This window comes from Myotis lucifugus, unplaced genomic scaffold (genome assembly GCF_000147115.1).
Source record: "Myotis lucifugus unplaced genomic scaffold, Myoluc2.0 scaffold_262, whole genome shotgun sequence".
NCBI classification, from domain to species: domain Eukaryota; kingdom Metazoa; phylum Chordata; class Mammalia; order Chiroptera; family Vespertilionidae; genus Myotis; species Myotis lucifugus.
Window position 1 is genome coordinate 673,481 of NW_005871310.1, and position 22,615 is coordinate 696,095.

At 52.2% G+C, this 22,615-nt stretch overlaps 2 protein-coding genes across 13 annotated transcripts in view; one reads left to right on the plus strand and one right to left on the minus strand.

Annotated features, from left to right (window-relative positions):
• The window catches only part of SMG6 (SMG6, nonsense mediated mRNA decay factor), a 213,585-nt gene extending 192,133 nt beyond the window's left edge, over positions 1–21,452 (plus strand). For 7 of the 12 annotated variants that reach the window (XM_023762791.1, XM_023762794.1, XM_023762793.1 and 4 more), the window contains 5 exons: positions 1,213–1,359; positions 12,979–13,132; positions 16,110–16,321; positions 16,618–16,699; positions 19,717–19,934. In XM_023762791.1, coding sequence (XP_023618559.1) covers positions 1,213–1,359; positions 12,979–13,132; positions 16,110–16,321; positions 16,618–16,699; positions 19,717–19,847 — 726 coding nt within the window. In that variant the 3' untranslated portion in view covers positions 19,848–19,934. Of the gene's footprint in view, positions 1–1,212; positions 1,360–9,605; positions 9,791–12,978; positions 13,133–16,109; positions 16,322–16,617; positions 16,700–19,716 lie in introns of those variants that run through there. The other 5 variants (XM_023762800.1, XM_023762799.1, XM_023762801.1 and 2 more) reach the window with 3 other exon arrangements.
• A 142-nt stretch (positions 21,453–21,594) lies between these two features.
• HIC1 (HIC ZBTB transcriptional repressor 1) overlaps positions 21,595–22,615 on the minus strand; it is a 3,814-nt gene continuing 2,793 nt past the window's right edge. Inside the window, 1 exon segment of the mRNA XM_023762833.1 lies at positions 21,595–22,615. This exon segment is cut by the window's right edge and continues 1,323 nt beyond it. Coding sequence (XP_023618601.1) covers positions 22,437–22,615 — 179 coding nt within the window. The 3' untranslated portion in view covers positions 21,595–22,436.

Genomic DNA, 22,615 nt, shown 5'->3' on the forward strand with positions numbered 1-22,615 from the left:
AGGGAGACCCGGTGAAGCCAAGCCACTCTGGGATGGATCTGGGCTCACCGTCCAGATTAGGCCCCCACCCCTGTGCTGGTTGGTATTATTAGTAAGAGCACAGACTTTGGAGTTTGACTCACTAGAGTCCCTGCTATGTCACTTACTAGCTTTGTGACCTTGAGCAAATTGTGTAACTCTAAACCTCGGTTTGTTCATTTGTAAAATAGGGATTATAATAGCATCTGTTTCTCAGGCCATTGTGAGCATTAAATGAGTTAATACATGAAAAACAGCCCTGTCCTTGGCCAGTGCTAAGCTCTCAGTAAATGGTAGCCATTATTGTCATAATCATTGTCATCATTATCATCGAGTTAGAAACACAGGAATCTCCTCCTACTAAATCACTCCCTATTGCCCATGCTAACCCTGTCCCTCAAAGGAAGCTGCTTGGGCAGCTGCATGTTCTCTACTGACCAAGGCCAAAAGTGAGAGAGAGGAATGGAGCCTGGGACCACCCGGGGAGCAGTGACTTCTGAGAGCTGAAGCTGCAAGCAGGGAGGTGCCATCCCTGGGGAAGGCTCCACCAGCCTGCAGGAGACTCTTAAGCTAGCAGCTATCTCCCAGCCTGCCCAAGCTCCGGTAGGGCAGCTGAGCAAGGTCATGTCATGTGAATTCCTATAAGGAGGCCCAGCCCTGACACCACCAGGCTGTGGTCTTAAAAAGAAACCAGGGCAAGGTCTGCTGAGCTACAGCATCTGCTCCCTGACGCTGTCTGGGGCAAGGGAGCTCCCATGCCTAACTCCCAGCTGTTGGCCAGAATTGATTCCTATCAGATTATTAGCATGAATTAGATTTAAATTGGGTTGTTTAACTTTCTCTGTTGTTTTCCCCTTTGGTGATTTCAAAACAAAAATAGACCTAAAGTTTGACTTTGTGAGTTTGTGCAAAGGAGAATGAAGAGCTGAGAGTAGAAACATGAAAGTTATCCGTGAGAGTGACTTACGGTGTGGTCTCTGACTCTGGCATTCAGAAAGAGTCCTAGAGTACAAAAGGGAGCAACAGTGGGGGAGGGAGTGACAGCTTCTCTTTACCCCTCACACCTTGGGGCCCTTTGTAAGAAATGTCTAAAGAAGCTTAGAGTGGGGGTGCGGAAAGGATAGAAAGGTGGGTCTGGTAAGTGTCATGGGCTCACAGTATCCTCTCTTTCCTGGCCTGTTTCGCCACCCAAAGGAGGAGGATGTGGTGATTGAAGACTTTGAAGAAGATTCAGAGGCTGAAGGCAGCGGGGGCGAGGATGACATCAAGGAGCTTCGGGCCAAGAAGCTGGCCCTGGCCAGGAAGATAGCCGAGCAGCAGCGTCGCCAAGAAAAGATCCAGGTGGGGCCTGCCTGGGAGGATGGCTCCCATCAGGGGCATGAGGGGATGTAAGCATGGAGCAGGGGTAAGCAGGATCATCTCAGGAAGAGTCTCACATGTCTGGTTCCACCCCGTTTTCTTTTTCTGTCACTAAGTTCTGATAGCACATTTGGTGCCTGGAGGCTCCCTCCTCCTGGGATCTAAGTTTTGAAGTTCTCCTGAACCTTATCCGTACAGTCCCAGAGAGGCCAGGGACTCTCTGTTGAGAACACCTGTTCTCAGGGGGGGAGAATGTCATGGCCACAGTCTGCTTATCTGGATTCCCAGTGTGATGGCCGAGCCCCTCTGCAGACCTCTAAACCTTCCCAGAGAGAAACTGCTTGATCTCCACACGAGGATTCCTCCACCATCAGCCCTCTGTGGACCCATACCTCCACTTCCAGCAAGTTTTTCTTTTCTTTTATCTTCCTTTTTTCCTTTAAGCTGCACCCGTGGGCATGCTTATTGATTCCAAAGAGAGGAAGGGAGACACAGAAACATCAATGTGAGAGGAAAACATTAATCCGTTGCCTCCTGTACTTGCCCTGACCAGGGATCAAATCTGACCGGGGATCGAATCCGCAGCCTAGGTATGTGCCTTGACTGGGGATTGAACCTGCAACCTTTTGGGGGCATGGGACGACACTCCCAACAACTGAGTCACCCAGCCAGGCCAGCATGTTTTTTGTATGGCTCTTCCAGGTCTGCCTTCTTGCACTGTACGCTCACTGCCTCTTATCCAGGGCTCAGGGCAGACAGGGAAGAGCCAGTCACACTCTCCCATTTAACTGTGTGCTTGGGAAGCATCAGGCCCCTTTAGGAACGTCTGTTTTCAGCTCTTTTCAGACACCCTTCACCTTTGGCAGAGGCCTCAGTGCATGAGGTCAAGCAGACCTGACCATGGTCTGGGCTCCACCACTTACTAGCTTTGTGATTTTTGGCAAATTGTTTAATTTCTCAGAGCCTGTTTCCTCGTCTGTAAAGTGAAAGTGGTAACAGCACCTACCTCTTAGAATTGCTGTGAAGCCTACAAAAACCGGCCCATGTAAAGTGCTTAGCACAGTGCATGGCGCACAGAATGTGCTTTATAAATGTCATTGTGGGCTAATATTGTTCCAATCACCCATCGTACAGAGCCCCGGCCTAAGCAGGGAATAAGCATCAGTTGGGATCCGTCTTTCTTTAGATATTTTCATGTCCCCTGCACACTGGAACCCAGTGTGTGATACCTCTGCCAGCACCATCCACCCCAACCAGGGATTGTTTCCTTCCGTATTATGGCCACAGTCTTGCTCTGTAGCCAGCACTGCCTCCTCAGCCCTCCTGTAGTCTCTGTTGTAGCCCACTAAGCAGCTTCATCCTCACGTCTGTCTTCCTGTTCTGTGGCTCTTTTTTCCCTCACCATCGGTCTTACCAAAAGTTCTACCTATACTCACCACCTCTATTTCTTGATTCTCCACTCAGCAATTATATAATCTGTATCATAAGTCACCAAGTGCCTGCCTTTATAAGTCTCAGTCCCCATCATAGTTGACCTCCCTGTAGCATTGGACCCTGAAGCTGCCTTCCCCCAGCTTCAGTTTAATAAGTGAACCCTCATCTCTATCTCTATCTCTATCTCTACCTCTCTCTCTCTCTCTCTCTCTCTCTCTCTCTCTCTCTCTGTTGACCTAGGCTTCCTCACCACTATTCTTTGCTTGGTCTCCTCCTTCTTTCTGTTATTTTTTAGTCTCAGCGCATAGAGTTGGCACTCAGCAGGTATTCCTTGAGTAACTTAATAGATGGTAGCAACTAGAGCATCATCTTAAATTCCTTGCTGGGTTTTAACCCCTTGGGTCTGATTTCATTTTTTGTTTTTTTATCAAATCTATCTGTTCACTCATTTATTCCCCTCTCTCTATTCTCATTGCCACTACTGCTAGTCTAAGCCAGGTACTGACTTGGGTTATAGCAATCAAGGCCTCTGCATCACACAACTCCAGGGGGTGCTGCTTACCTTGTAGCCTGTGAATGGCACCTCTTGCAGTAGCGCAGCCCACAGCCCGTGTGCCACGTTCACTGCCTCCAGTGCATCTTACATGTCCTCATCATTCTCTTCCCAGAAGAGCCGTTCTCCTGCTCAGAAATCATCAGAGCCTTTGCTTGGCTGGGTCCTTATTATTGCATTCAAGGCTTTCTTGTGTGTTCACAACCTCTTCCCAAACCCCTTGAGCCCTTACCTATGTATTACATTGGGCAAAGTGTTTAACTTCTCTGAGCCTGTTTCCTCATCTATAAAATGAAAGTGGTAGCAGCACCTACCTCAGACCTTAGAATGACAGTGCATGTAAAGTGCCTGCCCACACCGAGGCCCTCCTGCCTGGACAATACAGTGGGGCCTTGACGTACGAGTTTAATTCGTTCCGTGACGGAGCTCATAACTCAAATTACTCGTATGTCAAATCAATTGTGAACGAGTGAGACACGTGATGCTGGGCTGACGTGGCATTCACTGTGACGTTCGCTGCGCCAACTAGCGGTGGGGGTATCTGAAGCTGGCTCGTAACCCGAATTTTAGCTCGCAACTCAAAGCAAAAAATCGGCCAAGAGATGGCTCGTATCTCGAAAAACTCGTTAGTCGGGACATTCGTAAGTCAAGGCCCCACTGTACTACCCTCCTCTCCTTTCCCACTCTTGGATCTTTGTTCATGCTGTTCCCTTTTTCCTGCTCCACATTTCCTGTTACCTATTGAAATTCTATTCCTCCTTCAATCCCCAGATGAAACTCCATCTCCCCAGTGAAGCTTTCCCTGATTCCCCCCAGGAGGACTTAATCTCTCTCTGCTCAGTGTTCCTGTAGCACTGACTTACACTTCATGTGTGAAACTTACATCACATCTCATATTACACTTATTTCTGGACTTGTTCCTCTACTGTACTGTGAACTCCTTAGAATAGGGTACCCTATCTTCAGCTCAGTTTACTAAGGTGGTCAGAGGCTCAGGAGGGAACAAATGTCCCATCCCATCTGTACAGTGGAGTGGAGAAGCCAGTGATTTGAAGTGTGAGTGAGCACTGTTACAAAAGAGAAGGACAGGATGTGGGAGCATATGCTATGGGGACGTGGCCTTGTCTAGAGCGCCGTGTTCAGTTCTGCCTCTCCACGGACAAGCAGCACCTTACAAATAGAAGGTCTTGTATGAAGCTTGACTTCCGGTGCCAGCGCCTGCCCTGTCAGAAAGCCTATTCTCCCTGCCACCTCCTTTAGAGTAGGCTGCTCAGGCCCAGGCACCAAGGGCCTGCTGTGGTTTGACCAAGGCTGGGGTTGCTGTTGCCCCTTTAAGAACAGGCCCCACATGAACTGCTGCTGGCGGCCCTGCCTCCTGTCAGCCTTCTTCCTCCAGCCTCACAGCCACAGGAGGATTTCTCAGCAGAGGAAAAATTCCCCCCTTCCCTTCTCCCCCCCCTTTAATGCCCGGGGCCCTTCACTTCCATAATTCTTCATTTTCCAGCCTTGAACGTAAGCCAGACACATCTGTCTGGCCATATGCGTGAACCCTGGAGTCTGTGCCGAGGTGGCTGTAAAACAGGGCCGGTGAAGGCCCTTCTGGGAGAGCACACACATGTGTGTGCCCTCGGGCCATTGGCTCCCTGCCCAGAACCACGGGGCTGCAGCGCTCCAAACCCATGTTAACCTTTTCTTATTTTTCCTCTTTTTGTTTACTTTAAGGGGGGAAAATCCCAAGGAAAAGGTATAAATTGTCCTGGGAGTGGGGGAGAGGCTCCTAGCTAGAGAGGCCATTATTGTTGGCAGGTACCTGGGTCACACTAATACAATAAGGAAGAGAAGAGCATCGAGTGAATTAAGATGGGAGAGATGGGCTGTAAATTACACTGCTCTGAACTCCATCAGTCTCCAGGGGTGTTAACCGAGAGGTGTAAGGCAAGTCCCCAGCTCCCAGCGCCTTTTACAGATGCAGCAAAACAGGAACCACACATGTTTGGGGAAGGGGATATGAAGATGGGGTTGAAAAAAATCCTCCTAGCCCCCATGACAGCTATAAAGTCCAACTGAGATCTGGAGCTGTAGCCACACCCCCACTTCCCCGCTCAAACCTAGACCCCTGGTCCCAAGCTCATCTGTGGGGCTGGGGGAGGTGGGGCCCGGCCTCCCTCCGTACCTCACAGCCTGTCCTTCCCTGCTTCCGGCATTGCACAGAGGCTGGTAAATGAGGCCGACTGGAGGTCAGAAAAGGGGTGTGGGCAGCTCTCAGGGCCTGTGCAGCTGGAGGCCCGGCTCCCAGGCAGGCCCCTGGATGCTAGGGGGCCAAATCCGCCCACCCGGGGCTTTGAGGTCACCCTCTCGAGCTCAGCCCTGGCTTTGCCTGTTGCCTGAGACAGCTGTCTTCATGTTGGGTTGGTTCTGACCACCTTGCCACTTCCCACCTTTCCAGTTCTTTTCATTCCCATTGCCTTTCTTGGGAGGTGTCCAGAGACCACAGCAGGGTACATAGTTTGTCTGGGAAATTGGTCAGAAGTGTTTCATTCCTAAGCAGGCCCCCCGGGCAAAGCAGTCACTGAAAATCCTCCTCCAGGCATGAGGCGTGGCCTCTTGGCACCTCGTACTGGCCCTGGCCCTGTGAATCCCCCGCCTCCTCTCTGCCTCCATGAAGCTTTGCTGTGATTTGTGCTGCTGTCGGGCGGGGTCAGGTTTCCTGAGCAGTTGCAAACATCCCACCTGAAACATAACAGGCTCTTCCTCTGGCCACAGCTATTGTTTCCCTCCGCATTATGGCCACAGTCTTGCTCTGTAGCCAGCAATGACATGTGTTCTGAAAATAGCTTCGCTCCCCTGTCCCCTTCCCACCCACCCACCCTCCTGAAGATGCAGTCACTCCTTTGTGATGGCCCCAGGAGTTTTACTCTAAATATAGCTGCAGCCCATTCACACTGCCACCCAGCTGGAGGGGGGGCACTGTGGAACAATGGGGCATGCACAGAGCCCCCCACACCTGTATGGAAGCTAGCGGAAGACAGACACTCAGCCCTGGCTCCTAGCTGTCGGAGGCAGGGTGGGAGCCAGTGCACACTACCAGGCCAGGGGCACGTTCACGCCAGGGCAGGAAAGCACATCAGCCTGTGGAGCCGGGCAACCGCCCTCCCCACTCGAACCCATTCCAGAGCCTGTTCCAGGTTCTCCGCACACCATGGCCTGGGCCTCCGGTTTGCTTCAGCTCCTTGCCTCCCTAGCTCCCCAGCACCCACAAGGTTCTATTCTCTCACAGAACTGGCAGCCTGTTGGCTGGAACACCTTTGGCTGCTGCTTGGAGCAAGTTCAAAGGTGTCATGCTCAGCCCTCTCACTCCCTTACTATCAAGAAAGGGCACACTTCTTGGGCATTCTCAGAACAAGAGTTAGATAAAAGTCAGTCTTTTTAAAAATACATATTTTTATTGATTTCAGAAAGGAAGGGAAAGGGAGATAGAAACATCAATGATGAGAGAGAAGCATTGATCGGCTACCTCCTGCACGGCCCACACTGGGTATCGAGCCCGCAACCCGGGCATGTGCCCTGACTGGGAATCAAGCCATGACCTCCTAGTTCATAGGTCAATGCTCAACCGCTGAGCCATGCCAACCGGGCTAAAATTCAACCTTTAAAGTGCCCTTCAACCCTGAGATTCTGTGATTTTAGCCCATTGGGCACCTATGATATATCCATCTAGATCAGTGGTTCTCAACCTACCTAATGCCGCGACCCTTTAATGCAGTTCCTCATGTTGTGGTGACCCCCAACCATAAAATTATTTTCGTTGCTACTTCATAACTGTAATTTTGCTACTGTTATGAATCGTAATGTAAATATCTGATATGCAGGATGTATTTTCATTGTTACAAATTGAACATAATTAAAGCATAGTGATTAATCACAAAAACAATATGTAATTATATATGTGTTTTCTGATGGTCTTAGGCGACCCCTGTGAAAGGGTCGTTCGACCCCCAAAGGGGTCTCGACCCACAGGTTGAGAACCACTGATCTAGATGCAAGGTGTTGTTAGAGAAACTGTAAGGAAAGACAGCTCTCCTTAAGCTCCTTACAGTCTAGTTTGAAAATAAGATCAGTCCTCATAAAACAATCAGAAGTAGCAAGCACGTCATCATACTCACAACTTTAAAAATGAGCCCTAGCTGTTTGGCTCAGTGGATAGAGCATCAGGCTGCGGACTGAAGGGTCCCAGGTTCGATTCCGGTCTAGGGCACATGCCCAGGTTGCGGGCTCATTCCCCAGTAGGTGGCGTACAGGAGGCAGCCAATCAATGACTCTCTCTCATCATTGATATTTCTCTCCTTCTTCCTTCCTCTCTGAAACCATTTTTTTTAAATGAAACCAAGTAGCTCAGTTGGTTAGAGTGTCGTCGCAATACACCAAGGTTTTGGGTTCAATCCTTGATCAGCGCACATACAGGAAGTAACCAGTGAATGCATAAATAAGTGGAACAACAAATCGAAGTTTCTCTCTCCCTCTCTCTCTCTAGAATCAATACATAAAAATTTAAAGAAGGAAAGTGTATGTTAAGCTCTATGGTACTTTGGACCTCCAGAGAAGGGATCCTAAACACAACCTTCTCATGAGCACCCAAACTTAGATGCTCAGTGTCCTGCTCCCCGGGGAGACTGGTGGCTCTGCTTTCTATAGCAAATGCAGTATCTGCTCTCTTTGGTTTCTGCAGCTCAAGAAGGAATTGCCTCCTGTGCTATTGGTGGTTATCTTACCAACTCCTATTTTTTTAAAATATATTTTATTGATATTTTACAGAGAGGAAGGGAGAGGGATAGAGAGTTAGAAACATCCATCAGCTGCCTCCTGCACCCCCCCCCTTGCCCCCCACTGGGGATGTGTCTGCAACCAAGGTACATGCCCTTGACCAGAATCGAACCTGGGACTCTTCAGTCCACAGGCTGACGCTCTAGCCACTGAGCCAAACTGGTCAGGGCAACAACTCCTATTTATTTATTTCATTTCTATTTTTCATTTTTAAAAGTACCTACATGTAGTTAAAACCAACAACAACAAGACTACCACGAGTCTCATAATAGAAATGAACAGCCCTCTGCCTGGCCCCTTCCCCTCCAGCTCTGCTCCCTAGTGGTTTCCCCAGATATTTACCTCCTGGATATATAGAAGGTGGAAAATGGAGCAGGGCAGGAAGAAAGGAAACTGAGCTTTGTTAAGCTGCTAATACATGTATCAGCCGCTTTGCTAGATACTTTCACATACAAGGTGACTGGAAATTTGCTGTGTTAACAAAACTCGTTTCTGGTGAAGACACTGCTCTGCTCGCCCAGAGAGGCCCAGGAATAAATTATTCCCTCACCCTGTAGAAGAAAGGAAGCAGCCACGCTCCCTGTGGAGCCCTAAGGAGAAGGAAAACCTAAGGACCTCTCATGATCTGGTCTTCACGTCCCAGAACTCCTGTGTGAACTAATTGCATTACCTTTATTTGTAATTCTCAGTGTCTCAATTTTCAATGGGTTAGCATCCCCAAATCATCCCAGTGTCTAGAAGAATGAATTTAGCCCTAGTCGGTTTGGCTCAGTGGATAGAGCTGTGGACAGAAAGGTCCCAGGTTCGATTCTGGTCAGGGCACATACTGGGATTGCAGGCTCAATCCCCAGTAGGGGGTGTACAGAAGACAGCCGATCAATGATTCTTTCTCATCATTGATGTTTCTATCTCTCGCTCTCCCTTCCTCTCTGAAATCAAAAATATATACTTAAAAAAAAAAAAGGAATTTAGCCTCTAAAAGAGCCGCTCCTGGAAACCCACGGCTGTTAGCTTCCTCATTGGATGTTATTGTGGATTCTCTCTCTCCCAGTTCCCCACCAGCTTGCTGAAGGACACTCCATTACTTCAGAGGAAGCTGTTACTTAGCACCTCCCAGAAACAGAATTAAGTTTTTTCTCTTTCACACTTTATGACCACTTAGTCCTTATTGCCACTGGTCTGATTCAAAGTGTTAAAGCTTTCCCCTACTTCTCAGTTCACAGTCCTAGGACCACTGTAGCCAGTCTCAGCTCCTGTGCAGCTCTCCTTCCGGGTCAGCACACTGGATTCCAGGCCAGGGCCAGTCTGTCTGAATCACAGCATTCCAATTGCGCCCCCCTCACCCCGTACCAGAGGCTTCTGCAGCTTTTTACTCATACAAACAAAAATAAATCTCACTACCGGCCTCTGAACTCCACAGCAGCATGCTTCCCCTTCTCCCCAAGCGTCCCATGGCTGTGAGTGGGGACTTGGCACTCGCCCCACCGACATCACTTTTTCACTCCCTGCGCATCCTGTGTCCTTCTCTCACCGTGCGACCCAGAGATCGGAATGGGACGTGACGGCCGGCACAGGCGCCGTGTACAGCTGCCAGGAATCTGACGGGTAAAATCTGGAAAAGTTGGGAGGGCAAATGCTAAACACACACACACACACACACACAGCGCCACTCAGAGAGGGCCGGAAACACAGACACCCACAGAAAGGACTTGCAGACTCCCGATCCTTTCTTAGTCTGCTCTTCTTTGGAGGGGACTGGGTCAGTCTCATGACCCAGGTATGAATCCCCCCCCCCCTCAAAGGCCCTCTGGTACCCCAGGAGGAGAGAGATCAGCTTCATTTTATCTCCTTCACTCCATGAGGGCATGTGGGGAACAGGAAGCAGTTGTGTGGTGACTCACTGGGCAGAGCCAGGTTAAGGGAAGTTGTCTGCGGGTGTCCCTGGGACCGGATGATGGCAGCACAGCTCTGACCACCCTCATACAGCTTGACCCCACCCCACCCCTGGGGAACCAACAAGGCTGCCACTTCCCTAAGAGGCTATGGCCTCTGTTCACCTTTCTGGCCCGGAGCCAGAGCTCGGAGAACTCAGACTGCTTCCCTTGACCCTGCTCCTAGATTGTGCTTCTGTCCTGTCATCAGAACACACAAGTAGCTCAGCTAGCCCCCAGTGTCCCTTGGCCAACTGGCCTAAAGGCCCTTCTGCCTATTGCCAGCTCTAAAGGTCTGATGGAATAAGGTCTTAGGAGCTCATTCACACAGGGTCAAAACTGACAGCTAGTTCCACTTCCTTAGAGGCAAACCAGGCTGGAGTGTCATTTCTGGAGACAGAAAAACTGAGATGTGAAAGGAGTCAGTGGGACAGTGGCATAGATGCCCTGCTCAGTTAGGGCCCCGAGGCCTTGTCACCACAGATGCCAGTGCCCCTGTTCCTTCCTCACCAGTGTCAGTGCTTATTCTGTCCCTCTCACCCAGAAAGATATTTCAGGGCCTATGATACTGAGAAAAACGTTCCTGGCAGTGGGAAAGCTGAGTAGAGAACTCCAGGAGCTGGGACAGTGAGGACCAGGGATGCTGATGCTCCTACAGTGTAAGGAGAAATAGTGGAGGGTTGTTAACTGCACCTGAGGGGGACCATGTGCTGTTCTTACAGAATACCCAAGCCGTTACACGTTATATGTCAATTATATCAATAAAAAATGAAATATTTGAAAATGCCCAGGCCAAGTTTGGCAGAATGTCTGTCACCCTCTAGTTGGCAGCCCCATGGGGAGAGAGAATGACCCAAGTCCCCTAGGAAGGTGGCCAGCAGCAGTGGCACTTTTCCTGAATGAGGTGAGAGCAATAGTCCCAGCAGACTGGGCCTCAGCCGAATTTCTCATGCCTGCCAGTGTTCTGTGGCTTGTGCCTTCCACCAGCTGTGGTGGCAGTGGCAGCAACAACTTACTCATAGGGAGAGGTCCCCAGCAGGTCACAGAGAAGCCACCCCCAGCATTCAAAGGCATGCCCTTTCAGTTTTACTGTCATTGCCAGTGAAACCTGAGCACCTTCCTCACTGACTGTTAGTGGCCAGGGCTCAGCACTGTGGGACCCATCTCACTTGGCACGCACATCTACTCCCCAGCCTGTGCCTGTGGCCCTGTGAGCTGGTGTGTGGTAGAAGGCCATGAGAGGGCGTAACGGGGCTGGGACCTGCTCTCCAGGCCCTCACCAGGTTTGTGTGAGTGCCCTCCAGCTCTGTACACTGGGAGCACGCCATCTGGGCAGATGCCAGCAAATCAGTTTGGTTCTTGGCCATGGCCCCCAGAAGAGGAAGCCACACAATAGTGACCTTGCTCTGTAGTGACAGGCATACCCACAGCCACTGCCACACATAAGGCTCTATCAGACTGGAGAAAATTGGCTTTTTCCAGATGTGCATGGAGCTTCCCTGAAAGATGTGAACAGCAATAAGACGAACAAGCACGAGGCGTGTGCTTTCCAAGGTGTGGTGCTCAGGCCACAGGTGCTATATGAGATGGTTTTTCAGTGATGATGCATAAGGGACACTTTGACTTTCCGTTATGGAAATTTAGCTTGCACTAGTAAACATGTGACTTGGCTGTCACACCCTTGGTACCATGGATGTCATTGCTTAAGAAGAGGCTAAGCGCCCTGGCCAGGTAGTTCAGTTGGTTAGAGTGTCGTCCCAGTACGCCAAGGTTGCGGGTTCAATCCCTGATGAGGGCACATACAAGAAGCAACTGATGAATGCATAAATAAGTGGAACAAGAAATCGATATTTCTCCCTCTCTAAAATCAGTAAAATACCCTTGCTGGCGTGGCTCAGTGGTTTAGTGTCAACCTGTGAACCAGGAGGTCACAGTTCGATTCCCAGTCAGGGCACATGTCTGGGTTGCAGGCTCGATCTCCAGTGTGAGGTGTGCAGGAGGCAGTCAATCAATGATTCTCTTTCATCATTGATGTTTCTGTTGCTCTGTCCCTCTCCCTCCCTCTCTGAAATCAATAAAAATATTAAAAAACAAAATCAATAAAATACAGTGGGGTTTTTTTAAAAAGAGGCTAAGCAAAAAATGAGTTGACTTAAAGTCAATTTAAAGAAAAACATCAGGTAAGTAATAGTGTAGGTTGTACAGAGTTATGGCAGAGGAGTGCAAGTAGAACACAAAAGACTAATATTTAGGAGACACTGCTGGGGAGGCAGGGGGGTGGGAGTTGGCAATTCTGATCAATCTGAGTTTTTCTCTGTGCAAACATACACAGATTAGGGATCAGGCCCTAATCTGTCACCCGTGTGGACTCCTGCTGCTGTGGGAGACTTTGAGATTAATTATTAGTTGTCAGCATCACTTTTTTTGTGTAGTCTTGGAGTTTAACTTTTTTTTTTAACCACACGTGGTGAAGTAAATTGAAATACAAATTGTTTGGGATCTATATGTACATATATAAAGTGTCTGAATTGAGAAAGAACCAGACACGCCCTTAAAGATTTTTAGCACAAGGTCTTACTTTCAGAGGCCTGTTATTTTGAATACCATCGGGTCCTTTCTCAGTCCTAGGCAGGGTTTCAGTCACGCCCATTCCCTGGGCCATTTGGTCTATGTCCATTTTTATTGCAGTGTTTTGCCCAGCCCGTGGGCCTGTCCCTCAGGCCTGACAGGGGCTAGCTGTTCTTCTGGAGGGGAAAGAGGTTCAGGGGGCAGGATGCTGACACACTGTGGAGTCAGTGCCTGGCTCACCCACCCTCCTGCCTGCTCACTCTTTGGCTCACTCACCATTCTGTGTCCTTGTAGGCTGTCCTGGAGGACCACAGTCAGATGAGGCAGATGGAGCTCGAGATCAGACCCTTGTTCCTCGTACCAGACACCAACGGCTTCATTGACCACCTGGCCAGTCTGGCACGGCTTCTGGAGAGCAGGAAGTACATCCTGGTGGTGCCCCTCATCGGTGAGTCAGGCTAGAGCAGCCCTGCACGTGCACAGCAGCCCCCTCTACACACATGTCCCCAGCCCAGGGGCCAGGCAGGCAGAGCCCTGCTGTGTGTGTAAGACAGGATTTGCAGAGAAGTAGGGAATGTGTGGGGCAAGGAAAATTGTTTAATAATCAAAGCAGTTCAAATTATTATGGCTGATCCATGGCTTAAACTGCTTGAGCAAATGTACTCCTGTGTCCCAGCAACCAGAGGCTGCATGAGCCCAGCCCTTGTTTTTATCCTTATAAAGCTTGCAGTAAAACAGCAAAGCTGGTTCCCGTTATTGGTAAACACTCAGCCCTGGCAGATAACGGCAGTGCTGCTGGGTGGTCTGGCAGGGAGGCTGGGAGGATTTTGAAGTGGTTAGATGCCTTTGGTCTGATTGTCTTGTAGCTTTTCATGATCATTCTGTTGGTTCGAGGTAGCATTCTTCTGGCCAATGTCACCCTAAGGCCAGGCCGACAGAAACCCTCCAGAGCAAGCCCTTGGCTCATGCCTGTGGATTCCTGCCACTTGGGCCCTTACCACTGTCTGGTCATTGGTGCTGGTGCAGGGTCAGCATCTCAGAACCCAGCTAGCTCGCTTCCATCCTCAGGCCAGAGGAGCCCAGCTGGGCTGTCTCCAGGAGACTGTCTAGGCACCCTTAGTTCTTGGAGCTCTGTGGTAGGTCAGGCCCAGGATGGGCTTTGGGCTCTGGGCTCCTTTCTAATCTAACTGATACAGCTAATGTAGCTGAGGGCTCTGCTGTGGAGGAAGAGGGTCTGAGAGAGGATTGGGAAGCTCAGGGTTTTTAATGTCCCCTTCTCAGCAGCCACTTGGAGCAAGTTTGGGATCCCTGTCCTCTGGAAAAGCCACCAGACTGGCAGTCAGCCTGCCAAGCCACCTCTGACATCCATGCCAAGATGTTCCATTGGGCCTTCCCTCCCAGTCCCAAGTGTCTTAGTGCCAGATGAGGGTGGAAACAAAGGGCAGGAAACATCCGCCCCTGCAGAGGCTATAGAACCCTGGGGGGTTGTGGGAAACACGTTAGCACCACCTGAGAATGTTGGCACTGAAGCAGCCCTCGTCCCGCCTCCACCCTCCCTGTCTTCCTTCCCCCTCCCCATGTGGCCTGGCCAGAACCTCTTAAACCCAGGCTCTTAGACCTAAGGAAAGGATTTCTGTTCTTCAGCAGGCAAAGCAACAAGTCCATCCTGTTGTTCCAACTCCCCTCTTCCCTCGCTGGGTCCTGGGTGGGAAAGCTTTCAGGATAATGCATCTCTGCTTTCCCTCCAGGAGATGTTCAGGGGGAAGAAAGTAAGTTGGGCACCTTTTTTGCTAGGTGGTCAGGAAATGGTGTAACTGAGAGAGGTGACACCTCAGGAGCCTCAGGCACCATCCCAGGCTACAGGGTTTTAGTTCCCCAGCATGGATTGGGCCCCTATTATGTACATGGTCTCATTCTCTGGTGCTCCAGTGAATGGCAGGGCTACAGCCCTTGGTTTGGAGAAGCTTGTGGTTCCATGGAGAAAGCCAGATTTGGTGGATAGGGAGCAAATATATGCGAAAACCCAGAGGATACATGCTGAATAAATAGATGGCCCCCAGGGGCGTTGGGAAATGACAACTCTGTTAAAACAGTCCAGGCCAGCCTCTTTGAACCTTCCTCAGCTGGGCAGGGCCTTGGACTCTCAGGGGCTGTATAGGGAGCTCCTGTTTAATGAAGCTCCCTCAGTAGACTCCTGCCCCATGTCCAGAGCACAAAGGGTTAAGCCAACAGCCTTCCCTGCTTGTTTCTTGTGCTCTTTAACCTGCTCCGTGCTCCTTAGGCCTGACCCCAGCATCAAGAAACCCCGCCTGGTGCAGAAGCACAAACAAGCTTCCCCTTTGAAGCCTGTTTAGTTTGGAAGCAGGAAAGCAGATTTTGGGATGGAATACCAGTTTTTTGTGTTTGATGTTCTGTTTGCTGTACCGTATACCCATCCACCACTATTCCCCAACCTCAACCATACATTGTGTGGACACTGTAGCCTCAGGTTGCTGAAAGCATGGGCATCGTGTGTGTGTGTGTGTGTGTGTGTGTGTGTGTGTGTGTGTGTGTGTTCCCACATGGGCCTTTTCCAGAAAGTGTCTCTGAATACCCAGACAGTGAGTGCCAGGCTCACCATGGAACAGCATGCTCATGCTGATTCCCCAAGCCATGAATCATTGCACCGAGGAGAGGCCTCAGACCCCAAACTCTCCCAGAGCCCCCAAGGAGTGCATATTTCCCACTTGACCTCAGGCTTTTGGCTGGAATTTTGGAAAGAATCTTCACCAGAAAATGAAGCCGTGTCCCAGACACATAGGCAGGCAGGCAGACAGGCACACATGCACACACACACACACACACACACGCACACGCACACACACGTGCAGCATCAGAGGAGGTGAATGTGCCAAGGGCATGGTTTGGGGGAATACCAGGGCTCTTGCAAGTGAGGCCATGACTACTGAGTTCCACTTGGTAACCTCCCTGCCCTCTGCTGGGGCATGGGGCACAGAACTTTGCCCCCTCTTGAACTGCTGTGGTTGGGGGCCCAAGTGGATGAGGGAGAGTGCCTCTTTCCCTTTAAGCTGCTCCATACCCTTACCTCTCCTGAGGGATCCTTTCAGTTTGATCCTATAACTAAGGAATGCAATAGAGGGGCCAGGTTTCTTCCTCTGAATTCAGCAGCTCCAGAAAATCCCTGTCAGTTCCTCCCAGGAGAAGCTCAGGGCCTGGAGGAAGAGGCAGAAAGAGGAGAGAGCACTGTGGAAAGTCTGGGATGCTTCTTGCCCCCCAAGGTCATCTACTTTCCCTGGAAGACTCCTGTGGGGCAGGATGGATTCTGTGGTCTGGGAGGGGCTGGCTGGGAAAGCGAGGCCTAGGGTAAAGATAGACATAATTGCTGATTGCTGAGGCTGATGCCTTGTGGAACTGTATCTCCTCAGTGATCAATGAGCTGGATGGCCTGGCCAAGGGTCAGGAGACAGATCACCGGGCTGGGGGCTATGCCCGTGTGGTGCAAGAAAAGGCCCGGAAGTCCATCGAGTTCCTTGAGCGGCGATTTGAGAGTCGGGACTCTTGCCTGCGGGCCCTAACCAGCCGTGGCAACGAACTCGAATCCATCGCCTTCCGCAGTGAGGACATCACTGGCCAGCTGGTAAGACCTCCGGCAGAAAGGGAGATAGCCGGCCTTCAGATCAGGGTCCCCAGGAGCAGGGGACTAAAGGAAGGTCAGTCAACCTGGGCAGCTGAGGGGCAGCCACCGTCGAGGCCCAGGAATGGGAATTCGTGTCCTATAGATCACTCTTGGCACAATTGGACCCGCCAGGGCATGGATGGGAGGGGCTCTGGGAGGTGACCCTCCCCAGCACCCCAGAGGCAGAGTATATCTGTGCCTTCTCTGCCTGGCGCCCCCTCCTGCCCAGTAGCACTCCTCACGCTGTCTTCCTCCAGGGTAACAACGATGACCTGATCCTCTCCTGCTGCCTTCACTACTGCAAAGACAAGGCGAAGGACTTCATGCCCACCAACAAAGGTACAGCTTTGCCTCTGCCTCAAGATCACCCATCCCCGGCTTTACCTTGTCCTGCCATCCTTGGCTGTAGGAGAGTTTGAAAAAATGGGGGGTCAGTGCTGAGGCAAGCTTAGTTTCCTGCCCTCCTGTCATGGCTCCCCCACCCCTAGGAGATGTCAGGTGGGCCAAGCAGGGATGGGCCTAGCCCAGGAAGCCAGCCCCAGGCAGTGAGCTTTCCCACTCGGCGTGCATCCATTTCCTTTCTTGGGTCCTCAGTGAGTTCTCTGACAGCAAGAATGTCTCTGTGATTCAGTGTAGCTTATTCTGGCCACAGTCTCCTGAGCCCAGCCCTCTGCTCTGCGAGGACAGTCCCCAGTGGTCCCTGCTCTGGGCCATGCTCATCCTCTTAGTTCATCCCTGATGTCTGCCGTGTGCCAGGCGTGGGCGGAGGTGCTTCCCCAGTGAGTAGTGGGTTTTTTCTTCTCTCCCTACGGCGGTAAGCTGCAGTGCTTCACAGGCTGGCTGGAGTTGGGGGCGAGAGCTTGAGCTCCTCACTCAACCTGGAACTTCCTGTACAGCCCCTTGGAGTCAGTGAAACTCAGGTTTTTCTGCTCCTGACTCCCGGGAATCTGACATTTCTTTTGGAAGGAATAGCTCAGTGTCATCTGCAGAGCTGATAATTCTCACCATTTGTATATGTAGTCTCTTGTCATCGTCTTTTAGTCATCACCCACCTCTGCTCATTTTCTTAACCGTGGCTTCCAGGCTGGTCTGGGGGCTGACTTCTTTCCTACTGCTCCTCCCACCCACGTTAGTGCAGCCTTCACTCCTGCCTCGGCCTCTGTACCAGGGGTTGATAATGAGTCCATACTGCTCTTCTTCAGACAGGTCCTGCCACAGGGCTTGCACCTACTGTCCCTTAGTACCAGATTTGGAACATTCAAGGGTAAAAAGGAGTCCAGGCTAAGTCAAACGGGAACCTGAGCTCTGCTCCCAGGCAGCTTCCTAGAGGGGCACCTTCTGGGCGAGGTAGGCAGGCGTGCAGAAGGCCTTGTTGGGAAGTATGGGACAGATACTGCTGCGGCCCCACCCAGCCTCAGAGCTGTTTCGTTCTTAGCAGAGACACATTTTGGCTTGGGCCATACTAGTCTCCCCACCCCCCACCCCCACTTCACCCTAAACAGCCTACAGGAACCCACTGCCATCCTGAGGTCCACCCCTATCAGAATTACATCAGCAACGGCTGGTGTAATCAAACCCTATTTGTCAGTGTGAATTCTTAGCAGATTAACTTGTCAGATTCACAGAGAAACTGTCACCAAATGTTTATGTGTAAACGATGTTGAATTTTAAAATCATGTGGATTATGGCGGATGGGGCCTGACAAGATGACTGCCTCTGGTTTCTAACAAAGTGAAGTTACCAGTGTCAAAACAGAGGATGTTTATTGTTAAAAATGTCTCAAAGTATCCACAGAAACCCCTGAAGACCCCTGCCAGCAACGCTGGGCCTCGGTTGGCTGACCTAAAGCCTGGGGCTCTCCTGGTCTGAGTCCCAGGGCAGGAATGGCGGGGCTGCAGACAGACTCGGGCAGCCAGCTGGGAGTCCCACACAGCACCGCACAAGATACCACCCCACCCCACCCTGCACTCACACACCCCAGAGGGTCAGGCCCAGACAGTTGAGTGGTCTCAGAGCATCCCCTTTACCCATGGCCACCTTCCTCTCCCTCTCGCCCACCACAGCCCCTCACCTCCCATCACACCCTCCTTTCACTTCTCCCCTTCTCTCTCCACCATCAGCCTCAAGTACCTCTCCCTCCTCCTTCCCCCAAACTGCTCCCAAGGCTGACAGCCAGTTCTCAGCCTCCCTGCCTGGAGCTGGAAAGCCTGAAACTGCTCAGGTCCGACATGGACGTTTGCAGTCCCCCAGCCCAGCCAGTACCCGCAGTCAGTAAGCCCCGCAGGATGTTCCCTGTGCCTCACTGTCTGCCGGCCCTCCGTCTGGAAGCACCCAGCCTGGGACTGAGGAGTGGACTTGCCACCTGAGGGGCCTTGCCAGGGGTGGGGGTGTCACTGTGTGAGTACTTGGCCCTAGTTTAAGTTCTCCCCAGTACATTAAAAGGTTAGGGAATTAGGGGAAGAGAGGTGGTGGGCGACTTCCTGCTAAAAGTCCTCTAACAAGAATGAAGGCTATTTGTGTCAGTATAGAAAGATCTTTAAAATGTATAAAATTTGAATAAAGTAAGTATGGTTAGTATGATTGTAAAGTTGTGGGGGGAAGCTTATATAACAAATATATATATACTTGTAAATGTGTATAAAGAAATCTGGAAGCATACAGAGGTCTACCCGGGAGCAAGGCAGGGACACAGGAAGGGAGAGAACTGGGAGGATGAGCCTGGCTTTACCTTTCCGTTTTTCCTCTTCTGTGCTTTTCACCATGGCTTATTTTTATTTAATAGAGGAAATCATTTGACTGTAGCCTCAGGACCACCTTCGTATGACTTTGCCAAGGACCTTTTTGCCCTTCCCTCAGAGCTCCCTTGAGCTAACCCCTCTCCTCACATCTGGGAGGCCTGGATACTGTTTTCTACGTCTTAATAGGTATTAAGACCTGCTGGCCTTGGAGGGAGAGGATGTGTAGAAGACAAGTGTTCTGAGTTCAGGACCAGCCATGCAGTAGGAGTGGGAGGAAAGGGGCTGCTTCTGCTCCCTCAGTTCAGAGTGCTGGGAGAGGCTGTGTGGAGGCCAGTGGTTTGGGCAGCTCTCAAGACACAAGACAGCACAGTCCTGTGCAGGAGGCAGGGGTCCAAAGCAGGAGGCCAGCCTCCCTGCATGGCCCTCCCGAAGCCAGCAGGGGAGGGGCGTCCTCAGCTGATGATCTGCCTGAGGGAAAGGATTTGTGGAAGGGGCCAAGAAATGCCTGGTCTTCATGCACCCCCCTCCCCCAGGACCATGCTCCCCTCCAGAGAGAGGAGAGGCTGGCAGTGTCTCTCTCCTGCCTCAGAGAGGTTCTCTGCTCTCTTGTGCCAACAGAGGAGCCCATCCGGCTACTGCGGGAGGTGGTGCTGCTGACCGATGACCGAAACCTGCGTGTGAAAGCACTGACGAGGAATGTGCCTGTGCGGGACATCCCGGCCTTCCTCACGTGGGCCCAGGTGGGCTGAGGGGGCCACACTGGGGCCCACCCCCCATGGAACCGTTCCTGAGAGGCCACCAGGTGCCCAGTGTAGCACGGAAGATGCCCACATGCCTGAGCCACCAAACCACCCAGACAATAAACCATCCTCTTCCAACCCACACCGTGGCCGTGCTGTGGGGGAGCTGCTCCTCACAGAGCCCCTCCCAAGGGTTGGGCGGAAGCTGCTGGGACCCTCCTGGGCTGTCAAGATTTAGTAGGGAGGTGGCTGGCTGCAGTGACAGCGGGTGGGCGAGCTAGATAGGCTGCCCATGCTCTCAGTCTTTCTCCCTCCCCTGCCTACTTAAAGGGCTGGGGGAAGGCTTTCTCAGCCTCGGGAGTCAGCTACTTTCTCAAGTGGAGATGGGTTAAGGAGGTTAGAATTTCCATCAGATGCAGGTGAAGTCACGGGTCCTTTTAATCTCCATCAGAACCCCTGTGCTGAACGTGTCCAAGGGGCTTGGCCACGCCATGAAGAGAGTGCCCAGGGGGTGCCTTTCCCTCAAGGCCTGGGTTCCCACATGGACCTAAGTTGGGCTCTGGACACCATGTTCCATACAGCAGCCCTAGATCCCCACTTCTTCTGCCCCAAACACCCTCCCCCCCCCCATCCTGCTGCTCTTCCTGCCCTTATCAATCTGGGTCCATTACACTTTGCCCTTTTCCCCGTGGATGGTCAGGAGTCTAGAGGGAAGGGACATCTGGTCTCAGGCCCATGCTTCCTGGGTGGCCTTTGCCTGCTTCCTCTCCCCTTGGCCTTCCTTTTGCTCTAGTTCCCACTGGACAAAATTTCCTGATTTTTCTCATTTCTCCCCTCCTCTCTCCTTGTCCTCTCCCCCCTGCATCAGCGCCCCCCTCCTCTTTCTAGTTGATCCTTCTCACCTTCCTGGTCCCCTCAATCTCACCTCAGTTCCTTGCCATGGGTGTTCTCACTCTGAATCTCCCTCTTCCTCCAGTACCTGTACCAGGAACCTAATTAAGCTCCCCCTCTCCCAACCTTCTTTCCCAGGCCCCTGTGCTACGAGAATCTTCCAGGCTCGTGCCTGGGAGAGAGCATTGCCTAGCCTGGAGTTTGCACCCTATTTCTAGCTTTCCCTAGAAGAGCTTGACACAGGGCCTTTGAGTTTTTTGTTGCCTCTTTAGTTGGCACCTGTGTTCAAAGCCTCACTCAGGAGGCTTCCTACTGCACTGGGGATTCATTCTCTCAACCCAGCAACAGGGGTGCGGGAAGACAGGGTTTTGACAAGAAGCCAGGATTAAGTTTTGATGGGACCAGTGGGGGTATCCCTTAGAACCCCTAACTATATGTAGCCTGCCCAGAGGATGGGAGCTTGGCTGTGCCCTCCCGAGGCCCGAGAGTATGCCAGAAGGAGGACGGACTGTACAGGGGAGCCACAGCCAATGGTTTGGGGGTATAAATTTCCCAGGGCCTCAGGAAACCGGGCTCTTTGGGTACAATGTCCCCAGCCTCCTTTGAGATCCTCTGCCCTGGATGAAGGCTAATGACTGGGTGGGTGGGAGACCCAGCTCTCCTTTCTGTCCTATTTGCAGCACTGGTTTTGTTTCCTTAATAAATTTTTAGTTATGAGATATACCTGACCTCTTGCTGATCTGTCTCTGGGACTGGGGAGGGAGGAAGGTCCAAGGCTCTGCCCCTGTGTCTGGTCCCTCCACCCCCCACCCCCCCTGGTGCTGGCACCAGGTCCTAGTGCAAGGCAGAAGAGAGCTGCAGGGTCCAGGGTCCTTGGTTACTGCTTTATTGCTTTCTGGTTCGAGTATAGAAAATGGAAGCGGCTCTGGAAGAGCCTGTGTACAAGGTAGAAAATATACAAAAGAGGAGGAGGGAGCTAAAGAGACCACGTTCCAGCCCAGCCCTGCCTGGGCTCGGGGATGGGGCTGCCCGGGGCGCATGCAATAAATATGGTCCGGGGCCTCGGGGAAGGGGGAGAGGACACCGCAGGAGTGGGAGACCGGGTAGACCGGGCTGTCTCAGCCCTCTGACTTCAGAGGGAGGGAAGGGTTGGCCCTGGGGATAGTGCCGCTTGTGCAAAATGAGGAACTTCACATTATCAGTCCCGGGGCGGGCGGGAGCGGGGGGCAGGGGGCCCTCCGGCCGGCTCAGTCCCCTCCCAGCTCCCTAACCCTGCCCGACGCTCCGACCCCAGCGGGGAGATTCACAGTGAGAATGGGTGTGGTCGCAAGGGCCGGAGGTAGGGCTGGGAGCGCCCCAACAGTGACACCCCTACCCCCAAGAGCAGCACGGAGCCGGGGGAGGGGGCCAACGAACCACAGGAAGAGGCGGAGAAGGGCCGGGGGTCTCCTTTGGTCAAAGCTGATATCAAAAATATAAATCTCCCTTCCCCCAACCCACCCCCATCCCCGGGCTAAGGCACAAAGCAGTGAGGCCAGGTGAGGCCGCGGAGGTGGGGCCGCCGCCACTGCGGTGACGCTGCCGCTGCTGCTATGGTTGTCCCGGCGAGGTTTGCCTGCTAGCTGCCGCCGCGCCGCTCCCTAGGAGCGCGGGCCGGGGGGCCGGGGGGCCACGCGGCAGCGACCAGGCGGACCGGCAAGGGGCGCCCTAGGTGGGGGAGAAACGGTCGATGGTCCGGCCGTCGGGCCCCGCAGCCAGGTGTGCTCCCTGGCTCAGCACCTCGGCCGCCTTGTCCGGGCTGAGGCCCAGCTCCGCGGTGAACTTAGCCAGCGGGTAGAGGCTCTCGAGCGCCACCTTGGGGTCGTGCAGGAAGTGCGTGGTCTGCG